General features: G+C 58.7%; 1 protein-coding gene across 2 annotated transcripts in view; it reads left to right on the top strand.

Annotated features, from left to right (window-relative positions):
• Window positions 1-19,401, top strand: part of ITPR3 (inositol 1,4,5-trisphosphate receptor type 3) — a 44,360-nt gene that overhangs the window by 11,538 nt on the left and 13,421 nt on the right. For both annotated transcript variants that reach the window (XM_026056665.1, XM_026056664.1), the window contains exons 3-35: window positions 194-315; window positions 3,852-3,938; window positions 4,181-4,339; window positions 4,507-4,605; window positions 4,785-4,868; window positions 5,677-5,823; window positions 6,339-6,434; window positions 7,788-7,838; window positions 8,464-8,606; window positions 8,900-8,999; window positions 9,301-9,461; window positions 10,214-10,355; window positions 10,608-10,769; window positions 10,933-11,105; window positions 11,260-11,379; window positions 11,630-11,812; window positions 11,906-12,157; window positions 12,438-12,582; window positions 12,724-12,871; window positions 13,237-13,433; window positions 13,627-13,756; window positions 14,098-14,155; window positions 14,371-14,536; window positions 14,731-14,895; window positions 15,121-15,189; window positions 15,706-15,831; window positions 16,016-16,138; window positions 16,358-16,558; window positions 17,005-17,256; window positions 17,442-17,567; window positions 17,904-18,029; window positions 18,193-18,313; window positions 19,098-19,282. In XM_026056665.1, the coding sequence (XP_025912450.1) occupies window positions 194-315; window positions 3,852-3,938; window positions 4,181-4,339; window positions 4,507-4,605; window positions 4,785-4,868; window positions 5,677-5,823; window positions 6,339-6,434; window positions 7,788-7,838; window positions 8,464-8,606; window positions 8,900-8,999; window positions 9,301-9,461; window positions 10,214-10,355; window positions 10,608-10,769; window positions 10,933-11,105; window positions 11,260-11,379; window positions 11,630-11,812; window positions 11,906-12,157; window positions 12,438-12,582; window positions 12,724-12,871; window positions 13,237-13,433; window positions 13,627-13,756; window positions 14,098-14,155; window positions 14,371-14,536; window positions 14,731-14,895; window positions 15,121-15,189; window positions 15,706-15,831; window positions 16,016-16,138; window positions 16,358-16,558; window positions 17,005-17,256; window positions 17,442-17,567; window positions 17,904-18,029; window positions 18,193-18,313; window positions 19,098-19,282 (4,619 nt within the window). The remainder of the gene's footprint in view (window positions 1-193; window positions 316-3,851; window positions 3,939-4,180; window positions 4,340-4,506; window positions 4,606-4,784; window positions 4,869-5,676; window positions 5,824-6,338; window positions 6,435-7,787; window positions 7,839-8,463; window positions 8,607-8,899; window positions 9,000-9,300; window positions 9,462-10,213; window positions 10,356-10,607; window positions 10,770-10,932; window positions 11,106-11,259; window positions 11,380-11,629; window positions 11,813-11,905; window positions 12,158-12,437; window positions 12,583-12,723; window positions 12,872-13,236; window positions 13,434-13,626; window positions 13,757-14,097; window positions 14,156-14,370; window positions 14,537-14,730; window positions 14,896-15,120; window positions 15,190-15,705; window positions 15,832-16,015; window positions 16,139-16,357; window positions 16,559-17,004; window positions 17,257-17,441; window positions 17,568-17,903; window positions 18,030-18,192; window positions 18,314-19,097; window positions 19,283-19,401) is intronic.

Raw genomic sequence — 19,401 nt, 5'->3', positions numbered from 1 at the left:
GGTTTGGACCCCCAGAAGGAGCCCGTGTCATTCTGCACTATGAGGGCCTTCTCCCAGGGATGCTCCTGGGATGGGAGCTGTGTCCTGGAGGCGAATGTGCTCCTGCCCCCTAAGTCGGCCCCACAGGAGGCAGACCGCTTGCCGACTGCCGTGCCGATGGTGCAGCCTAATGCTCATCTTCCTCTCGTTCCAGATTGCCTCTTCAAAGTGTGTCCCATGAACCGCTACTCTGCCCAGAAGCAGTACTGGAAGGCCAAGCAAACCAAGCAGGACAAGGAGAAGATCGCTGATGTGGTGCTGCTGCAGAAACTCCAGGTGAGCAGAGCTTGCGCGGGACAAGGGACCCTCTTCCCCCAAGGTGGAGAGCCCAATGGGTTGGTTGGCTGATGACATCCGAACCTCTCGCTGTGAAGTTCCTGACGTGTTTTCCTTCCTGGAAAACAGCGTGTATGGGAGAGCAGGCCCTCTCTTGGGTTTTGCTGTACCCAGGGCGTCCCTCATCTCAGCAACGCTGTCTCTTGTCTTGCCACCCTCTTCCCACCATGGACCATTAGCCACAACCACTTGGTACTAGAGGAAAGGCTCCAGTAGCCATCAGCTTGTACTTAATCGTGGCATCTTATAAGGGGGTAGAGGTAGGACCTCTGTAAGGTGCTTTGCTCTGCTGTGGTATCTGCAAGACTTGAAGGGTTAAGGTCAATGGGTGGACAGGCCCCAAGGGAGACACGTCGCTCTGCAGGTTATACTTGTTGTGAGATGCTCTTAGCTGGCCTTGGAGGTGCTCCCCCCTCCCTGGGAAGAGGCGGATTTACCTTGGCTCCTGTCGCAGGCTCCCGACCGCTCCTTTGCTTTCGTGTCATGCCTGCGCGTCTGTCCTTGGCGCAGGGGGAAGCCCTTGGCAGCGCGGCCCGGCCAGGCTAGGTCCGCTCCGTGACGGCGAGCGGTAAATACAGCTGCGGCCAGGCAGCCGCTGATGCTTTTGTTGCTCCCAGTCTCAGCCCTTCTGCTGCTCCCTTTGAAGATGCTGCTCTGCTTCCTCTCCCCACCGCTGTCTGCCTCTGCCTGCTTCCTCCCCGCTGCGGGGGGACGGAGGTTTCCAGCAAGCTCAGGCAGCAGCAGAAGCATTTCTGCAGAAATCAGAGCTGGCAGCCGCGGCAGCGACCGGCACAGCCCAGCACCTCCCCGGGGTGAAAAAGCACCCAGAGGTGCCTGGAGGAAGGGGAAAAGGGCACCGGAGAGCTGAGCTGGCGGAGCCGCGCCGGGGCAGCAGGGCTGAGAGCAGCCCTGCGGCAGCAGGTCCCGGCGCTTTGGCCCCTCRCTGCCAGCAGGAGCCTTTTTAAACGCCGTGGCCTTTGCCATAAACGAGGCTGTCCCGGCTCTCGAGCCCGCGCCGGCCGACCTGGGAGACGCTGAGGACAGGACCTGCTCCAAAGGGCCTGTGGAAGTTGCAGGCTCCTGTTGACTTCCATGAGGTTTGGAAAAGGCCCATGCTAAACATTGCATAATCGCACCAGACAGCTGGCAAGGCTGCAGGGATGATTCATAGAGCTGAAGTTCAGGAGGGATTCGTTAAATCATCTAATGAGACTTCAAGCATAGCACAGGCCCCACAGTTCCCCCAGTTCTGCCTGCGCTGAGCCTGGTGAGCGAAGTCTAATAAAGTATCTGGAAAGAGCATCCCGCTCGCGTCGGGGATGCCAAGACGTGGTCAGTGCATCCTGCTGTGTGTAACCGCATAACATTAACCTCACACAGAAACACTCTCTATTTTCCTGCTTTCGGCTAGCATGCAACTTGTAATGTCAACACCTGTGCTTGCCGTGCGTGGACAGAAGGGCTTGTTTCTGAGCCTGGCTGATTGAACCTTGGCTTTATTTGTCTTAAAGAAATTCTGGAATTTCCTTGTTCCTCTACACTGCTCCTGTTGTTGCCCTTTTGGGAAATGCAGAAGTGCATTTGACGTGCCAAGCAGCAAGCGAGCCCGCGAGTTTATGCAATTTGCTTCCCGTGTTGGCTCTGCTGCGAAGCTCCTTGATATCCTGGCGGGGAGCTGAAATCCAGCCTCTGATTTATCAGCATCTCCTGCGGGCTGAGAACATCTTTCAACCCAAGGAGATAATTTCCTGAAATAGAAGCAGCCCAGGTGTCGCGAGGAGAAACCCTGCCCGGCGGTCTGAGATGCCTGCTGTTGCCTTTCCAAGCTCGTGCTTTTGTGCCTTTGTTTTTAAGTGGCTTTAAGGCTTGATGTTTTCTCAACTGACTAATTATAGGTGCAGCTGGGGGAGCTGCCACGGTGATTGATCTTGCTGGAGCCGTGTTGCTCCGTGGGATTGTTCCTTTCCCCTCTCATGCTCACCGCTCTGCTTCAGTGGGGTTTTTCCTTGCTAAACAGACTGAGCCTGGTGGCAACCAAAACCGACAGCCCYGGGTTCCTGATGGCCGCTGCCACCACTTGATGGTCTGAGCAGGCTTGGACCTCTGAGGCCCGGCRGGGTCATGTCCCTGGGGTGGAAGGCGCCAAATGTTCACCCAGAGCTGCGTGGGGATGGAGAGCTAAAGCTGCAGCAATGTTCAAAACAGCCAAGCGTTTGCAATGCAGCAACGTGCACCAGACAGATTYGAAGCCCTGGCGATGCCTGCTTGGGAAATCGTGTTAAATCGCTGTGTTAAGGGCACCTGCCACGGGCATGGGGGGGTCTCCGAGCCCCTGCTCCATCTGGCTGCACTCCGCAGCGGCACAGCGAYGTCTTCTCTCCCTTTGGACCTCCCGCAAGGTGCAGAGCATGGCTCTTAGCTTAGCTTATTTCCCAATTCCTCAGGTGAACAGGGGAGCAAATAGGGCAGGAGAGGTCAGATACGCTGCCAGCTTCATCCCTTGCCATGCTTGCTTCCTTGCCAGGGCCATCCCAGGCTCCCTTAAACCTGAGAGCTGCCCTTGCATTTCCTCCGCGCTAGCAACTGCAGGATGGGACCTTCTTCGCCCCCATCTCTGGCTGCCGGAGCAGCCTCTGCTCATGCAGTCGCGAGTGCCGGGGCTGGCACTGCCCCAGGGCTGTGCCGTGGCTGCCGCTCAGTCTGGGAGCTGCCAGACCAGGAGTCGTGTCCTCGGTGTTTCCGCGCCGATCCGTCCCGGGAGCAAATTCCTGCCTCACACCGCGGGCACCGGCACCGCCCCGCCGGCTGCTGGAGCGGCTGCATGGAAAATGTCTGTGGTTTTGGAGAGAGGGGCTGGCTGGCRCGGCCCGGTGCATGCCCGAGGAGGTGGTGAGCACTCGCCTGGCAGCGYGTCTGGGCCAGCGGGTGCCATCGGCTCCCGCCACGGCAGGCCAGAACCTGCCGCATCTCCCGGCACCGCCAACGTGGCTCCCTGGGCTGCAAGGTCTCAGCCCAGCAGCAAATCCCCGGTTCCCGCGGCCGTGCTGCCCCGAGGCTGGGAATAGCTGGTGTTTCCCCAGCCCTTTGCCTGTGCGCGGGGTTCCTGCTTGGTGCTTCCCCGTAAGACCTGCCCAGCTGGGGCTTTCGGGAAACTTGGCTGCTGTCTTCTCCTTGTGCAGATGTTTATGTCTCGGCCTTGGGTGACAGAAACGCAGAGCTGCCCCAGCTCGTTCGGCTTCATACGGCTGCTCGGGCCATGCAGGGCTCCTGGACTGAGCCCTCAGACTCCGAGGACCTCATATTATATTGCTGGACCATTCAGTGATATAACCRTGCCTGGGTATTTGGGGGACGGGGGTGCTGAGGTGGTGTCCCAGCCTGTCCTCTGCCCTCGCCACAGCTGAGGGCGAGGTGGCCTCTCTGGGGCTGGCTGGCTGGTACCTGCCAAGTTCTCATCTTCTCCTCTTGGTGGACAGCACGCGGCCCAGATGGAGCAGAAGCAGAACGAGACGGAGAACAAGAAAGTGCATGGGGACGTGGTGAAATACGGCAGCGTCATACAGGTACGGGTGCTTGCGCTCCCCTCCGGTGGGCTCGGCGCTCTGCTTTCAGGCTCCGGCTGCTCCGACCAACAGGGTTTTGGGGGGAAATGCACGGATTCGAGCAAACGCAAGCGCAAGAGAGTTGGGCAGCRCTGGAAGGGGGCTCACGGCGTCACTCCTGGGCAGGGACCAGCCTTGGGGTCCTCCGTAGCCCCCGGGCTTTGTTGCCGTGGGAAGCTCAGCCGTGGCGTTTGGCTTTGCAGCTCCTCCACATGAAGAGTAACAAGTACCTAACGGTGAACAAGCGCCTGCCGGCCCTGCTCGAGAAGAACGCGATGCGGGTGACACTGGACGCCACCGGCAATGAAGGGTCCTGGCTCTTCATCCAGCCCTTCTGGAAGCTGAGGAGCAACGGAGATAACGTGAGTGCAGGGACAGCGTCCCCAAGCGAAGATGTTGGGGGGTTTAGTGCAGAAAGCTCCGAGCTGAGCAGCAGCGGGGCGCGTGTGCCCCCTGCCCGGGCTCGCTTCGCCACGGGGCGCCTGGCCTCGTCCTCACTCCCCTCTTCCTCGTTTTGCCCCCCCCCCAGGTAGTTGTGGGGGACAAAGTGATCCTGAACCCCGTGAACGCCGGGCAGCCGCTGCACGCCAGCAACTATGAGCTTGCTGACAACGCCGGCTGCAAAGAGGTACCGGGAGCCGGGGGAGGCCGGGCTGCAAACGTGGGGTCTGGCTTTCGGGGCTTGCCTGGTTTTGGGGGGGGTTAGGGAGTTTTTTGGAGGGGGGGGGGTTGCTTTTTTTTTTTTGTTTGTTTGTTTGTTTTCCAGTTCCTTCTCTGGTATTGTGAGCTCCCTCCCTTGCTCCACAGGTGAACTCCGTCAACTGTAACACCAGCTGGAAAATCAACCTCTTCATGCAGTTCTGCGACCACCTGGAGGAAGTGCTGAAGGGGGTAAGGAAGGGGCGTTTGTCCTGCCGCCRCGGGCTGCTCGGGGACCTGTCCCCCGTCCCCCTGCTCTGTCAGGACGTGTGACGAGCCGTTTGGCTGCGTGACAAGGCTAGAGGAAGGAGACGCCAGATCTGCCTCTGGGGATCTTTGCTTCCAGGAGAATTCATCACTCGCAGCACTTAACAGCGAGTTAGAGTGGGATATTTTAGTATTTACCGGCAGGAGGTACCCAGGGGGCATCAAATTACCCTCTGCCTTGTTACAATAAATCTGCTCTTGAGGACAACATGCGACACAGTGCCATCAGGGGCTTCCATCTATGAGGACGATTTTGGGAGCAGTAAAAGGTGGTTTAGCCGCGCAGCAGTGCTGACTGTTGCCTGGGAAAGGAACTTTCCCTGCGGAGCTATTGTTCGGGTCTGAGGTCCTCCAGGAAGCAGCTGGCTGGATATCGATTGTGATGATCTTACAGGTCCTCGTCCCCAAGCGCGCACTTATCCCTGCCTTCCCACGTGCACCGCGTCCTCCTCCTCCCGGAGGCGTTAATGCCTTAAACACATTGGCGAGCCGAGCCTCTGCCCGCTCCAGGGGCGTAAAGTGGTATTTTTGCACCCATTTTACAGCTCGGAGAGTGGAAGCGCGGAGCAGTGATTTGCAGAAGCAGGGCGATGCCGTTGCAGCGGGTGCGGGGTGCCTGCGGCCCCTGCTGCAGCTGCGAGGCGGGGTGTCCTCCCGCGGGGCTCGGGGCAGCGTTTGGGTCGCRAGAGGCAGGTTTTGTCCGCCGGGCCTGACCGCCGTGTCCCTGTGCCAGGGGGACGTGGTGAGGCTCTTCCACGCCGAGCAGGAGAAGTTTCTCACCTGCGACGAGTACAAGGGCAAGCTGCACGTCTTCCTCCGCACCACCCTGAGGCAGTCGGCCACTTCGGCCACCAGCTCCAACGCCCTGTGGGAGGTGGAGGTGAGCCGGGATGGGACGGGACGGGACAGGATGGAGAGCGTGTCCGTGTCCCAGCGTCCAGCCCAGCTGTCTTTGGGCCCGTGGCTGGCACCTCTGGGGGTTGCAGTGTTTGCGCTGGGGGGTGTTTGCAAGAAGCAGCGGTTACTTCTGAACCTTTCAAGCCTTGAGTTTCCACCTGGTTTGGCAGCCCTGACTGCACCAGYGAAAGCCAGCGCAAAGCTCGAGCTCTGCGAGAGCTGCGGATGGCGTCGGGGTGCGTTTCTGCAGCAAGCAGCCCGCGCTCTGCCCTGCCCAGCGCGCCCACGAGGGGACGAGCCTCCCTCCGGCTTGTCCACATCTGTCTCCCCATGGTCCGTGCCCCGAGTATGTTTGCTCACGGCTGCCTTTGAGATTGGGCAGGGCTCTTATCGCCGGCGTGTTTGCCCAAGGTCAGGCGGAGCGTCGGAGGCAGGAATGGCATCCTGACGTGCCCCGACCGTGCACGCCGCCGGCTGAGTCTCCTGTGCTTCTTCCAGGTGGTCCATCACGACCCGTGCCGCGGGGGAGCCGGGCACTGGAACGGCTTGTACCGCTTCAAGCACCTCGCCACCGGCAACTACCTGGCAGCAGAGGTAAGGGGCGAGCAGAGAGCGTAGAAACCTGCCCTGCCTGCTGCTACCGCCCCTTGCGAAGGGAGCGTGAGGCTGCCCATAGACAGGGCAGCGATGTCCCTCCAGAGCAGCAAGCTCCCCGTCCTGCAGCTGCCCGGGGATGCTCTTGGGACCACCTCGGCCCTGCTCCATTTTGCATCCAGAGCCACCCCCCTGGGAGCATCCAGGCCCCCCTGGGAGCATCCAGGCCCCCCCGGCAGCTCCTGCTCACTTGCAGGAGGCAGAAACGCTGCGCGCTGGGACCAGGGCCGTGAACAACGTTGTTGTTTGCCCGTTCGCAGGGCTTAGGCTCTCCCTGCTGAAACCCCCCACCCCACAGCGCTGGGGTTCACCTGCCAAACTCACTGCTCACAGCTCCCTCCCTTGGCCGGCGGCACTCGGCCGGGGGGTGGCAGACCGGGGCAGGCTGGGGCTTTCCTATGTTTCCCCGCTCCAGGCCAAGGGATTGTACCAGCACAGCTTCCTTGTGCGCTGGGACTGGGAGACTCTTTGGCTGCATCTAACCCTTTCTGATCAGGTTTTGCACTTCCCCATCCTCTGGTCCCTGGGGGCATCCAGAGCTGTCCTGGACCACAGGAGGTATTGGCAAAATTCAGGCTGGAAACACCACCTGTTGAATTTTTTTGCTCCCCTCTGAGGCCGGTGCAAGGCCTCTTGGTAGTGGCACAGAGGGGTTTCAGCACTTGCAAAATGCAGTCGATGCAACACTGATGCGCTGCCACAGCCAAGGGAGAARCAGTCCCTTCGCGTTGCACGCTGTGGTCGGGGGAGCACAGATGCATCTGGGGGGATCGCAGTGTGTGCAAGTGTCAGAGGTGCTCCCTAACTCACGAAGACGACTAAATACAGCCGCCCGGGGCTCTGCCCATCAGTGCCAAGATGGAAACAGCCAATACTGGGGCTGCCGCTAAGTTTCTGAAATGGCTGTTGGATTTGGGTGCCTTAAAACAAAAGATGTTCAGGTAACATCTGCAGAGGAAAGAAGATCCCCATGCAGGGCTGCTGTTGCCTAGCTTATCCCACTCAGTGAGACCYCAGCCTGGGGCCTTGCAGGATATACAGCAAGTGCTTGTCTTGCTGCAATGAAGCAGAAGATGGGTCTGCTAGTCATGGCTCACCCTGTCCTGGTCCCCGGTCTGCTAGTGGGTCGCATCCTGCCATCCCCTCTGTGCAGGTCTCCTCTCTCTGTTTCAGGCTGCTGGTGATGTGATCRAGGAAGGCAGGAATAGACATAACCCCCCCATGCTCAGGGTTTTGGAGGGACCGAGTCAGAGGATTGATAGCTGTCTCTCATCTCCCTCTTTAACTTTTCAGGAAAACCCAAGTTATAAAGGAGACGTGGCTGAGCCCAAAGCAGCGCCCACGGTGAGCTGTGTGCAGCCTCGCTAGCAGAAAYGCTGCTGCTGCTGCCTGAAATCACGCCGTCTCTTAGCCCCTGCCCGAGAGCWGGGCATCGCCCCGTAGCAGAGCACGCCGCGAGGACGGGGAACTGCTTGGTGCTGAAGCTGCTATTTGGGGCAACCCCGGAGGCTGCTACGCAGCCGGGCTGCCGAGCAGAATGTCCCCGCGCCTGGCGCTGTAGAGTAGCATCCCTATTTCGCGTTTGCCAGAGGACCCGGCCGAGAGCCGCAGGAGGGGTCCCACGGCCCAGTGCATGTTGCATCCCAGRCCAGAGGGGTCTGCAGATGAAGTGCTGGTAGAAGAGAGGCTTGGATTTTCAGGGGATTTTTACCTTTGCCGTGGTAAGGTTTGGAGATGGGGTGGCCTCGTAGCTCAGGTGCATCATGCCATGCTTGTGCTCTTCCAGCCCCTCGTTCGTCTCCACGCTACTAAGCCCGGCCCGGTGTCCGAGCGAAAGCTTCTGCTCTGAACGTAGCTGCTGCGTGTCCCCTCCGATCCCGCGTGCACAGGGAGGCGCACGGGACAGGGAGGCCGGGCTCGTCGGGGCGGTTGCTCCGTGCCGTGCTCAGAGCTGCTTTCCCCGGCACAGGGGAGCAGCGGCCGCTCCAGCCGCAGGAACACGGGGGAGAAGATCAAATACCGCCTGGTGGCCGTGCCCCACGGCAACGACATCGCCTCCCTCTTCGAGCTGGACCCGACCACCCTGCAGAAGACGGACTCCTTCGTCCCGCGGTACATGACCATGCACATGCACCCTTCAGCCCGTGGTGAAGGCAGAGCTGTGAATTTGGGCCTGGTTTGCTGCCTGTAGTCTGGGTTCCTCTCCCTGGGGAAAGTCACCGGGCTGTGTCAAAGAGGGAGAAGTTTGAGGGATTGCAAAAAAGCAGGGAGAGCCCAGTGGATTAACCATGCGGCATCAAACCTTGGTGCTGGGACCCAGCCAGGGTTTGCCTGGTGCAAAGGAAGTGGTGGGGTGATGGTGTGCCCATGCGGGACTGCTCACGGCTGTGCTGTGCCGTTTGCAGGAACTCCTACGTGAGGCTGCGCCACCTCTGCACCAACACGTGGATCCAGAGCACCAATGTCCCCATTGACATCGATGAGGAGAGACCCATCCGCCTCATGGTAGGGCCAGCGCTCTCTCCTCCAGCATGCACATCATCCCCCAGGTTCTGCCAGCTTGCTTCTTCCTCCTTCACACCCTGGTGTGCCTGAAGATCCCTTCACCTGGGGGCTGAAATATCCTGGTGATCCAAGGAGGCAGAAGGAAACCAAGCTGGAGCCCACCCCACTAACCTGGAGCCCACCGGTGGGGGGCAAACTGGGTCCCTGACTTCACCCTGGGCGGGTGGCAGATGTGGGGGATGAGCCCAGATCACCCTTGGCAGTGTGGACGTGTCTAGCCAGGTTCCTCTTTGCTTTCTAGCTCGGCACCTGTCCCACCAAGGAAGACAAGGAAGCTTTTGCCATTGTCTCTGTGCCTGTGTCCGAAATCCGGGACCTGGACTTTGCTAAYGATGCCAGCTCCATGCTGGCCAACGTGGTGGAGAAGATGAACGAAGGTTTTCTCAGCCAGAATGACCGGAGGTAAAAAGAGAGTCATTTCCCCACGGAGACGGGGCCGTGCTGGGCTCCTCCAGAGCCCTAATGCATCGCTGTGACACTGGGCCCCTGCCCGGGTCTTGGTGCCAGCGCTGTCTCGCTTTCCTGCCGGCGACCCGACTCCCCGCCTGCTAATCCCCGGGGTCTGACAAGGAAATCAGATAACGCCAAACCCGCTCTGGCCTCTCCTTTGCTGCTAGAAAAATAACCGAGGGGGAGATGGCCCCACGATAGGGGCAGCCCGGTTAGTCACAGTATTATTTTTAGGTGGGTGGGTTCCTGGCGTTTCCTGAGCAAACACAGATACCCCATGGGACAGAGCAAGCCGCTTCCRCCCTGCCAGCCCTCGCAGCGCCGGTGCCGCGGTGCTCGCGCTGCCGCAGAGGTGACTAAAGGGGCAGAGAGGTTCAATGCAAAATCCCCGGCATGAATCACGAGCGAAGGCTTTGGCGTGTACCCTGGGCACCTGACTCAGGACAACAGTTTCCTTAGGAACAGCGAGGGCTGTAAAAATCTCACGCTTCAGGGCATCAAACGGCCTCTAGCAGGAGGTGGGGGAGAGGATCGGCCAGCAGCTCCTCTGGCAGGAGTTTGAAGCCTAAACATGGGCTTGTTGACCCTCCAAAATGTGCCCGAAACCTCACTGGCTGCACCCCTCGTCTGGATTGGCAAGCAGTTCCCCGCTATGCTGGGGTGGAAGGTCCCGCCACCCCACCGGCACCGTGCCCCTTCGGCAGGTTCGTGATCCAGCTGCTGGAGGACTTGGTGTTTTTCGTCAGCGACGTCCCCAACAATGGCCAGAACGTGCTGGACATCGTGGTGACCAAGCCCAACCGGGAGCGGCAAAAGCTCATGCGGGAGCAGAACATCCTCAAGCAGGTGAGCGGCCCCAAGCCACATGCCCAAGCGAGGCTGAGCTCCAGCAGAGACATCCTGCTCTGCCCAAGGCCATGCCAGGGGCCAGGGCTCCCAAAAAGCCCTATGGAAGAGGCTTAGCTGGCCTTGAGCTCACACTATGGTGGTGTAATGGGCCCTCCTGCCAAGCATGGGTCAGCATCCAGCACAGGGAGAAAGGAGGAGAGGGCAGTGGGGAGAGGGATGCGGCACCTCATCATCTCTGCTTTTGGGCAGATCTTTGGGATCCTGAAAGCCCCATTCAAGGACAAGGGCGGGGAAGGGCCCCTGGTGCGGCTGGAAGAGCTGTCGGACCAGAAGAACGCTCCCTACCAGTACATGTTTCGCCTGTGCTACCGTGTGCTCCGGCACTCCCAGGAGGACTATCGCAAGAACCAGGTGCGTTGGGTCATCCTGGCCTCCATCCTGGGAACCCCATCCCAACACGTGTTGCACGGCCCTGGGGGGTTTGCAGAGGTCTCGGAGGAGCATTGCGAGACCCTGGCACCCCAGCAGGGATGCAGCCCTGTCCACTGCCTCATCTCCTCTCTGCCTGCTGCAGGAGCACATCGCCAAGCAGTTCGGCATGATGCAGTCTCAGATCGGCTACGACATCCTGGCTGAAGACACCATCACGGCCCTGCTGCACAACAACCGCAAGCTGCTGGAGAAGCACATCACGAAGACGGAGGTGGAGACCTTCGTCAGCCTGGTGCGCAAGAACCGCGAGCCACGGTGGGTGTCCGGAAGGGCCCTGTCCCAGGGCAGGGCTGAAAAAGAGCTTTGTGCAGCATGATGGGTGGGAAGCCACCTCAGTTAGGGGCAGAAAGAGCCCCCGTGGACACCCCCTCTCACAGCAAGCTCTCTCTGCTCTGCCCTTGCCTCCCAGGTTTTTGGACTACCTCTCGGACCTGTGTGTGTCCAACCACATTGCCATCCCTGTCACCCAGGAGCTGATCTGCAAGTGCGTGCTGGATCCAAAGAATAGCGACATCCTCATCAAAACTGAGTGAGTAACCAAGGGAAAGGCTCTTCTGGGGTCAGGATTTCRTCTGGGTTGGGTGCCTGGCCCTGCCTGCTGCCACCTCCCTTGGTGCCCCATTCCCTGGCTGTAAAACCCCCGTCATCCCTACTCCTACAGGCAGTGTGCCCCAATGGTTACAGCGTGGGGTGAGGAGTAGGATCCTCCCTCTGTGACAAGGTACAGCCATCCCCAGTCAAGGGGAACATCCCCAATTTTACCCCTTTTCCATCCCTAGGCTGAGGCCAGTGAAGGAGATGTCCCAGACGCATGAGTACCTGAGCATTGAGTATTCAGAGGAGGAGGTCTGGCTCACCTGGACAGACAAGAACAACGACCACCACGAGAAAAGCATCCGGCAGCTGGCACAGGAGGCACGGGCAGGCAATGCCCATGACGAGAACGTCCTGAGTTACTACAGGTGATGATCCCACACCATCTTCTCCCCAGGCTCCAGGGAACGGGGTGAGGATGTTACGTGGCCTCACTCCCTCTCCCCCTTACTGCCAAACAGGTATCAGCTGAAGCTGTTTGCCCGCATGTGCCTGGACCGCCAGTACTTGGCCATCAAGGAGATCTCCCAGCAGCTGGGCGTAGACCTGATCTTCCTCTGCATGGCAGACGAAATGCTGCCCTTCGATCTCCGGGCATCCTTCTGCCACCTCATGTTGCATGTGCACGTGGACAGGGACCCCCAGGAGCTGGTGATGCCCGTGAAGTTTGCACGGCTCTGGACTGAGATCCCCACAGCCATCACTATCAAAGAGTGAGAAGTGTCGGGGCTTGCAGGGGCTTTGAGGGGCAGGGCGGGAGGYGGGATGCCAGATGCTGCCCCTCTGTAGGGGACTGGGACTGGAGATGTGGGCATTTGTGGAGTGAGCTTGACAGGTCTCAGCCTGGGAAGGAAAAGGTCTCCATCATGCTAACGAGCATCAGTTCTGGCTGTGATGGCTCTCAGTGACTGGTCAGTGCTCCTTCCAGGCTGAGCGAGAGGAGACTTGCTGCCTCGCTTCCCTCCAGCTCACTCCCACCATCTCCCCTTGCAGCTATGACTCCAACCTCAACGTCTCCCGTGATGACAAGAAGAACAAGTTTGCCAGCACCATGGAGTTTGTGGAGGACTACCTCAACAACGTGGTGAGCGAGGCGGTGCCCTTTGCCAACGAGGAGAAGAACAAGCTCACTTTTGAGGTGCGAGACCTGTGCAGGGTCCAGTCCTTGAGGCTGCCTCTGGCTGACAAGGGCAGCTGCCTTGGCATCCCTTTCCCCATGCATTTGTTTCTCCTCCACCTGAGTGTGGAGGGGTCTGGAGTTTACTCGTCCTTCTCCCAGGTCGTCAGCCTTGCCCACAACCTCATCTACTTCGGCTTCTACAGCTTCAGCGAGCTGCTGCGCCTGACGCGGACACTGCTGGGCATCATTGACTGYGTCCAAAACCCCCAGCTGATGATGCAGGCAGTGTACAACGACGAGGTGACGGGTGAGTCCCTGTTCCATCACCAGGGTAGCTTGGCAAGGTCCCGTGGGAAAGTGTTTTCTGTGGTCCACCTAGCACTTACCAGTTTTGGCTCCAGGAAAAAAAATCACGAGTTTGATCACGTGAAAGCTGGGCCTGCAGTGAGAGACAGGAGTTGTTAAGCCCTTGGTCTTCCCCAGTGTAGGATGCAAAGTGAGCAAGAAATGCTGCAAATGTCCCAGCAATAACACAGGCGTGGCCATGCCAGAGGAATAGCAAGTCCCTCCTGCTCGTTCTCTGGTTAATGTCCAAAGCGTTTTCCAGTTTAAGTGGGTCCTAACGTCAGTCCTYTCCCATCTCTCTTTCCCCCACTGTGGCTGCCTCTCTAGGGAAGAACGTGCGGAGATCGATCCAGGGTGTTGGGCAGATAATGTCTACCATGGTGCTGAGCAGGAAACAGTCCATCTTTAGCGCTCCAAGCCTCAGCACTGGGTCCACCCCAGAGCCAGTAGACAGAGGGAGGAGCATCGAGAACGAGAACATTGTGGTGATGGAGACCAAGCTGAAGATCCTGGAGATCTTGCAGGTGGGGGACAGCGGGGAGGGAGAAACCAGGTTGCTGATGCTTGGAAGGAGGGAGGGAAGCGTTGTGGAGCTGCAGGGTGGACCCTGGGCTGGGGTGGGACAGGGTGGTGAGGGAAAGGAGCAGTTGTCTGCTACAGAGGCAGCTGGCATGAAGAGGACTCACTTTTGCTTTCTTCCCTCTCTGCTGCTACCAGTTCATCCTGAACGTGCGGTTGGACTATAGGATTTCCTACCTACTTTCTGTCTTCAAGAAGGAGTTTGTGGAAGTCTACCCCATGCAGGACAGTGCAGCCGATGGGACAGCTCCAGCCTTTGACTCCACAAGTAACTCTTCCCCTTTGTTTCTGGTACCAGTTAAACTTGGCAAACTCCACAGGCCGCGTAAATACAGGTGACAGAGGCAACAGCTTCAGCAGCTTTCTCTCTGCCCGCTGCTGCTGCAGGGGATGCAGGGGGTTGGAGTTTGTGCAGGAGGGAGRAGGTGTCCTGCGTTCATCGCAGGCAGAGCTGCAGACATGCTGTTCCCACCCGCCAGCCCCTGGAGAGAYGGGCCGGCGCTCGGCGTGTGCCTGCCCAGGGAGCTGGGACAGTTCCTGTGGGGTCTCTGCCAAAGCGCAGAGATCACATCTGCTGCCCTGTTCACCTCCTGTGTTCCCTCTCTTCAGCTGCAGCGATGAACCTGGACCGGATCGGCGAGCACGCAGAAGCCATGTTTGGTGTGGGGTGAGTCCCCTGGCCCCTCCGGTGCCCAGTTATCCTGGCCGTAGGGCTCTTCCCTCTCCTATATGTACTCRCTGCTGAGCCTGAAAGCTGCAGGTGATGAGGAAGATCAGGCTATAAAGGCTAATGCAGCTGTCCCTATCGGCCCCGAGGGGTGACYGAGTGCTCACAAGCTCCCACGCGGCTGCTAACACCAAGCGCTTTCGTCTCGGCTTCAGGAAGACRAGCAGCATGCTAGAGGTGGACGATGAAGGAGGGAGGATGTTTCTCCGGGTGCTGATCCACTTGACGATGCATGACTACCCGCCACTCATCTCCGGCTCCCTGCAGCTCCTCTTCAAACACTTCAGCCAGAGGCAGGAGGTCTTGCACACCTTCAAACAGGTAACCCCAGCAGGATGCTCCCCTGGAGCACCTGTAAACMCGTGCTGGGCTGCCTGTGCAAGACGTGGGACGCGTCCCAGTCAGGGTGACTGTCTGATGGCTCCTTTTCTCATGAGGGAGATCTGGGAGAGGAGGGGAGCTGGGTTCCTGCCTCAAACTGGTTGCCCAGGGACCCACTGGGAATTTCATTGCAGGTTCAGCTCCTGATCTCAGCCCAGGATGTTGAGAACTACAAGGTGATCAAGTCAGAGTTGGACAAACTCCGCACCATGGTAGAGAAATCAGAGCTCTGGGTGGACAAGAAAGGCAGYACCAAAGGAGACAGCACAGTGGAGGGGAACAAGAAGGAGAAGAAAGAGGTGAGAAGCCTGAGGAAGACTCCGGGAAATGGGATGGGGGAAGAGCAGAGGGCAGAGGTACAATTTGCTTAAATCCAACATGCATCTCCCCTTGATGGGTCACACATGCCTCTCCCTGGAAGAGGAGAGTCAGAGAGGATCCKCGGGGTGCACTAATTCCCTCAGCATCAGAGAGGCTGATGGGGAGGTGCAGTGGGACCTTGACCCATATCTCCCCCCTTGCAGCACACTGCTGACGAAGAGGTCATTGCTCCAGGAGAGAAGAGCAGCGAGAACTATCAGATAGTCAAGGGGGTAAGTGACCCCCTCCAATTCCACCTCTGGCAGCATCCCCAGGACCACTTCGCTAAGGAGAGGGCCAGCCAGGGATGTCTGTCTGGCCTGGGCTAGCGTGACATGTACCAGCRAGAAGGGGATGGGAAAAATCGTGGGGACACTCCTGATTTCTTCTACAGTTGAATGGAAATAAGCCAAGCCAGGGCTTGTTCCTATGGTTCAGTGCAAGGAGCAACTTGTTAAGTTACTGGAGCTTGTGAGTGAGGAATGCAAGGGAGACTCCCACCGGGGGGGGAGCGGAGGGGAGAGGTCTGTGCTGGCACGAGGGCTCTCTCTGCATTGCACTGCACGGAGGATTTCTGAGTGGGGTGACGGGATTCGTGAGCAATGCACAAAGCGGGTGCTGGGCATGCAAGGAGTATGTGGGTTTACGGGTGGTGCCTCTGGATCTCAAGCAGGCCCCCAGCGCTGATGGGTGTCCTGATGGACTCCCAGTCTCAGTTCCCTTCTGGGCCATGGTCGTTCTCTCCCCAGATCCTGGAACGGCTGAATAAGATGTGTGGGGTCGGAGAGCAAGTGCGGAAGAAACAGCAGCGCCTGCTAAAGAACATGGATGCCCACAAAGTGATGCTGGATCTGCTGCAGATCCCGTATGAAAAGGTGGGTGAGCAGAAGCAGGCTGGGCCCTGCAGCTCCCAAAGTGCCCAGGAAGAGGGGTGAAGGGTGAGGGGACCCCTGGTGCATCCAGCTCCCGCAGCTGGGCCAGGCAGGAGCCATTGCAGCCTGCTCCCCGTTCTCCGTCCCTCGCTGACTCAGGCTGTTTCTCTTCTCTGCCCTTCCTCAGGGTGACGCCAAGATGATGGAGATCCTGAAATTCACCCACCAGTTCCTGCAGAAGTTTTGCGCTGGCAATCAGGAAAACCAGGCGCTCTTGCACAAACATCTCAACCTCTTCCTGACGCCAGGGGTAATGAGAGGGGGTTGAAGGACGGTCGTAGGCGGTAGTGCAGGGAGAGATGTTGGCACTGTTCCTGGGGTTGGGAGGGYGCAGACCTGCAGCAGGCAAGGGCAAGAGATGGAAAACCCGGGAGGAGACTCCCAGGAGAGGAAGAAGGTTGGGACACAGCTGTTCCTAATGGCCCTGTGCAACCCTCCTGGCCTCACTTTGCCTCCCCTCATCCCRCAGCTCTTGGAGGCCGAGACGATGCAGCACATCTTCCTCAACAACTACCAGCTCTGCTCGGAGATCAATGAGACGGTGCCACAGCACTTCATCCACTGCGTGGCCACCCACGGCCGCCACGTGCAGTACCTCGACTTCCTGCACACCATCATCAAGGCCGAGGGCAAGTACGTCAAGAAGTGCCAGGACATGATCATGACTGAGGTGAGAGCCCCTCTCCCTGCCCGCAAGGCATGAGCACATGGTGGSCAGCAGGATGTGGTTCCCAGGAGGAGCAGGATTGGCTTCTCCTGCAGGGAAGAGCYCTTCCTGGCTGCGCTGGTTTGTTGCAAACAGCTCTAAGGTCTTGAAGTGAGGTCCAAGAGTCAACAGCCTTTTTAGAGAACATGGGCTCTGATCCCCTAGATTGGGGTTGTTTTCTCCTTTCTGTTTGTCTCATTAATGTGCTGCAGCAGGGCCTCCCACAGGTTGTAAGTTTAATTGCACTGCAAATGCCGTGTTTTCCTTGTAAATACATGGCACGTTCATCCCCAACCCTACCCCTGAGCAGAGTCCTTCTGCTTGCCCTGGGGCAGGGGAAGTGGTTTGTTGCCTCCTGAGATTTTTCACCCTCCTTCTCTAGAGCGGTAACCACTAAGCTTCCTCCACAGCTCACCAACGCCGGGGACGACGTGGTGGTTTTCTACAACGACAAGGCCTCACTGGCCACCCTCCTGGAGATGATGACAGCAGCCAGGGACGGGGTGGAGGAGAATAGCCCCCTCATGTACCACATCTCGCTGGTAGACTTGCTGGCTGCCTGCGCCGAGGGCAAGAACGTGTACACGGAGATCAAGTGCACGTCCCTGCTGCCTTTGGAGGACGTGGTGCGGGTGGTGACGCACGAGGACTGCATCACTGAGGTACGGGGTGCCCAGCGAGGAGGGTGCCTGGGCTCAGGGGGTAACACGCGAGGGAGAGGGCCAGATAGGAGGTGATGTCCCTCCAGAGCTGCATGCCGCCAGGAGTGAGGGTCTCCCTGTCACCGATGGTGAGCKATGTTTGCCTTCCCCTCACTGTGCCTGTGTCCTCCTCCCTCCCTCGGCAGGTGAAGATGGCCTATGTGAACTTTGTCAACCACTGCTATGTGGACACAGAGGTGGAGATGAAGGAGATCTACACCAGCAACCATATCTGGACTCTCTTTGAGAACTTCACCCTTGACATGGCACGGGTATGTGAGGAGTGCTGGGCTGGAGGGGCACGGCAGAAATGGCTGCTGCCCTGGCATGGGGACAGGTTGACCTCMCTGAGGTCAAAAAAGCCTGGGGACTTCCCCAGGACTAGACATGCAGCTTGGACACCATGAGGACTTGTGTAGCCTGGAGGACTGCCCTGTTATGGGCTGGGGAGCAATCAGGGCTGTCTGGCATAGATCCAGGAGCTGTTTCACTTGCCATGTCCTCCCTGCTCGGAAAGGCCACTGCATGCCAGCGGGCATCCAGCCAGGATGCTTGCTAATGTCACCACAATAGCTAGGTGCCATCAGCAGGCTCTCTTTTCCTCGCAGATGTGCAAGAAGCGAGAGAAGCGCCTCCCGGACCCCACCCTGGAGAAGTATGTGCTCACAGTGGTGTTGGACACCATTAATGCTTTCTTCAGCTCCCCTTTCTCGGAGAACAGCACCTCACTGCAGGTAACGGGGCGCTGCATGGCCGAGCCTTGGCTGTGCGCTTCCCTTAGGAAGCATAACCTGTGCTTAGGAGACCTGGGAAGAAGGGGGGCTCACCCAAACGAGGAACAGCTCTAGGTCTGGAAGGGCCTTGCTGAAGTACAGACCTGCCCGCTCTCTCCTTCAGACCCATCAGACCATCGTTGTGCAGCTTCTCCAGTCCACCATGAGGCTGCTGGAGTGCCCCTGGCTGCAGCAGCAGCACAAGAGCTCAGTGGAGGCCTGTATCCGGACGCTGGCCATGGTCGGTAAGGAGCCATGCCGCAGGGATGCTCTGCCTCCCCGCTGGAGAGGAGGATGCAGCCACCCTTGGCTGCCCCCGCTCCTGGCAGCGATCAAGAGCAGTCTTCTCTACTGTGGGTCTTGGCAGGGTGCCCTGGTGAGGGGCTACTGGCCAGGAACAAGGAGGTTTGGCTTGGAGATGTGCATTCCTAGCTAGATCTCTGGGGGCTACCAGGGTGGTCTGGGAATAGCCCAAAGCCTGGGTTTATTTGGGAGAATCCTGGTGTGTCCCTGCTGGCGAAAGGCCCAGAAATAAAGTCAGCGTTTATGGCAGTTTTCCCTCTCCAGGACTTTGCCCTCAGCCCGCCTGTGGCTGTTTGACTCAGGACATGGGTTGTTAGCACTGAGTCACCATATGGAAAGGATTGCTCGGTGGTTAGATGCTGGGTGGGGATGTGAGCTGGAGTCTTAGGATTCCCCTTTGTAATTTTAGGCAGGGCGCTTACAACCTCTGTGCTGTGCTTTCCCAACCAAAAACTGGCTGCACTGCCGCCTCCTGTCCTACGGCGGGTGGCAGGCCAGGTTTCTAGGCAATGTTGTGCCATGTTGGGGAGGGATGGGTGGAAATACTTGACCCTTCACTAGCCTGGGGGAGTTTTATTTTGTATTTAACCTAAATCTTTACTGCAAACGAAGAGCTGGTGAAGGGGTGCCTGGGCCAAGGCAGTGTGGTAGGATCCAGTCGATGGCTTGGGCTGCCTCCGCACCACTGTTGTGGCTGACCCTAACCCCAGCTCCCTCTCCTTGCAGCCAAGAGCCGCTCCATTGCCCTTCCCATGGATCTGGATGCCCATGTCAGCTCGCTGCTGAACAGCAGCTCCACCAGCACTGTGCAGAGGAACACGTCCAGCTACAAGACAGCCACGCGGACCTTCCCCCGCGTCTCCACCACTCCCAACCAGTGGGACTACAAGAACATCATAGAGAAGCTGCAGGTATGGGGCAGGGAGAAGGGGGGGGGGGCGGTGCGATCAGCAAGGCAGCGTGGCTCCGCTCTGTGAAAGCAAGCAGCCATTGGCATTGCGTGGGTCCCTCTCCCATGCTCATGTTTCCT

The sequence above is a fragment of the Apteryx rowi genome, unplaced genomic scaffold (assembly GCF_003343035.1).
Source record: "Apteryx rowi isolate R43461 unplaced genomic scaffold, aptRow1 scaffold_132, whole genome shotgun sequence".
Classification (NCBI taxonomy): Eukaryota; Metazoa; Chordata; class Aves; order Apterygiformes; family Apterygidae; genus Apteryx; species Apteryx rowi.
Note: the sequence above shows the minus strand (reverse complement) of the source record. Positions and strands in the feature narration are given on the sequence as shown.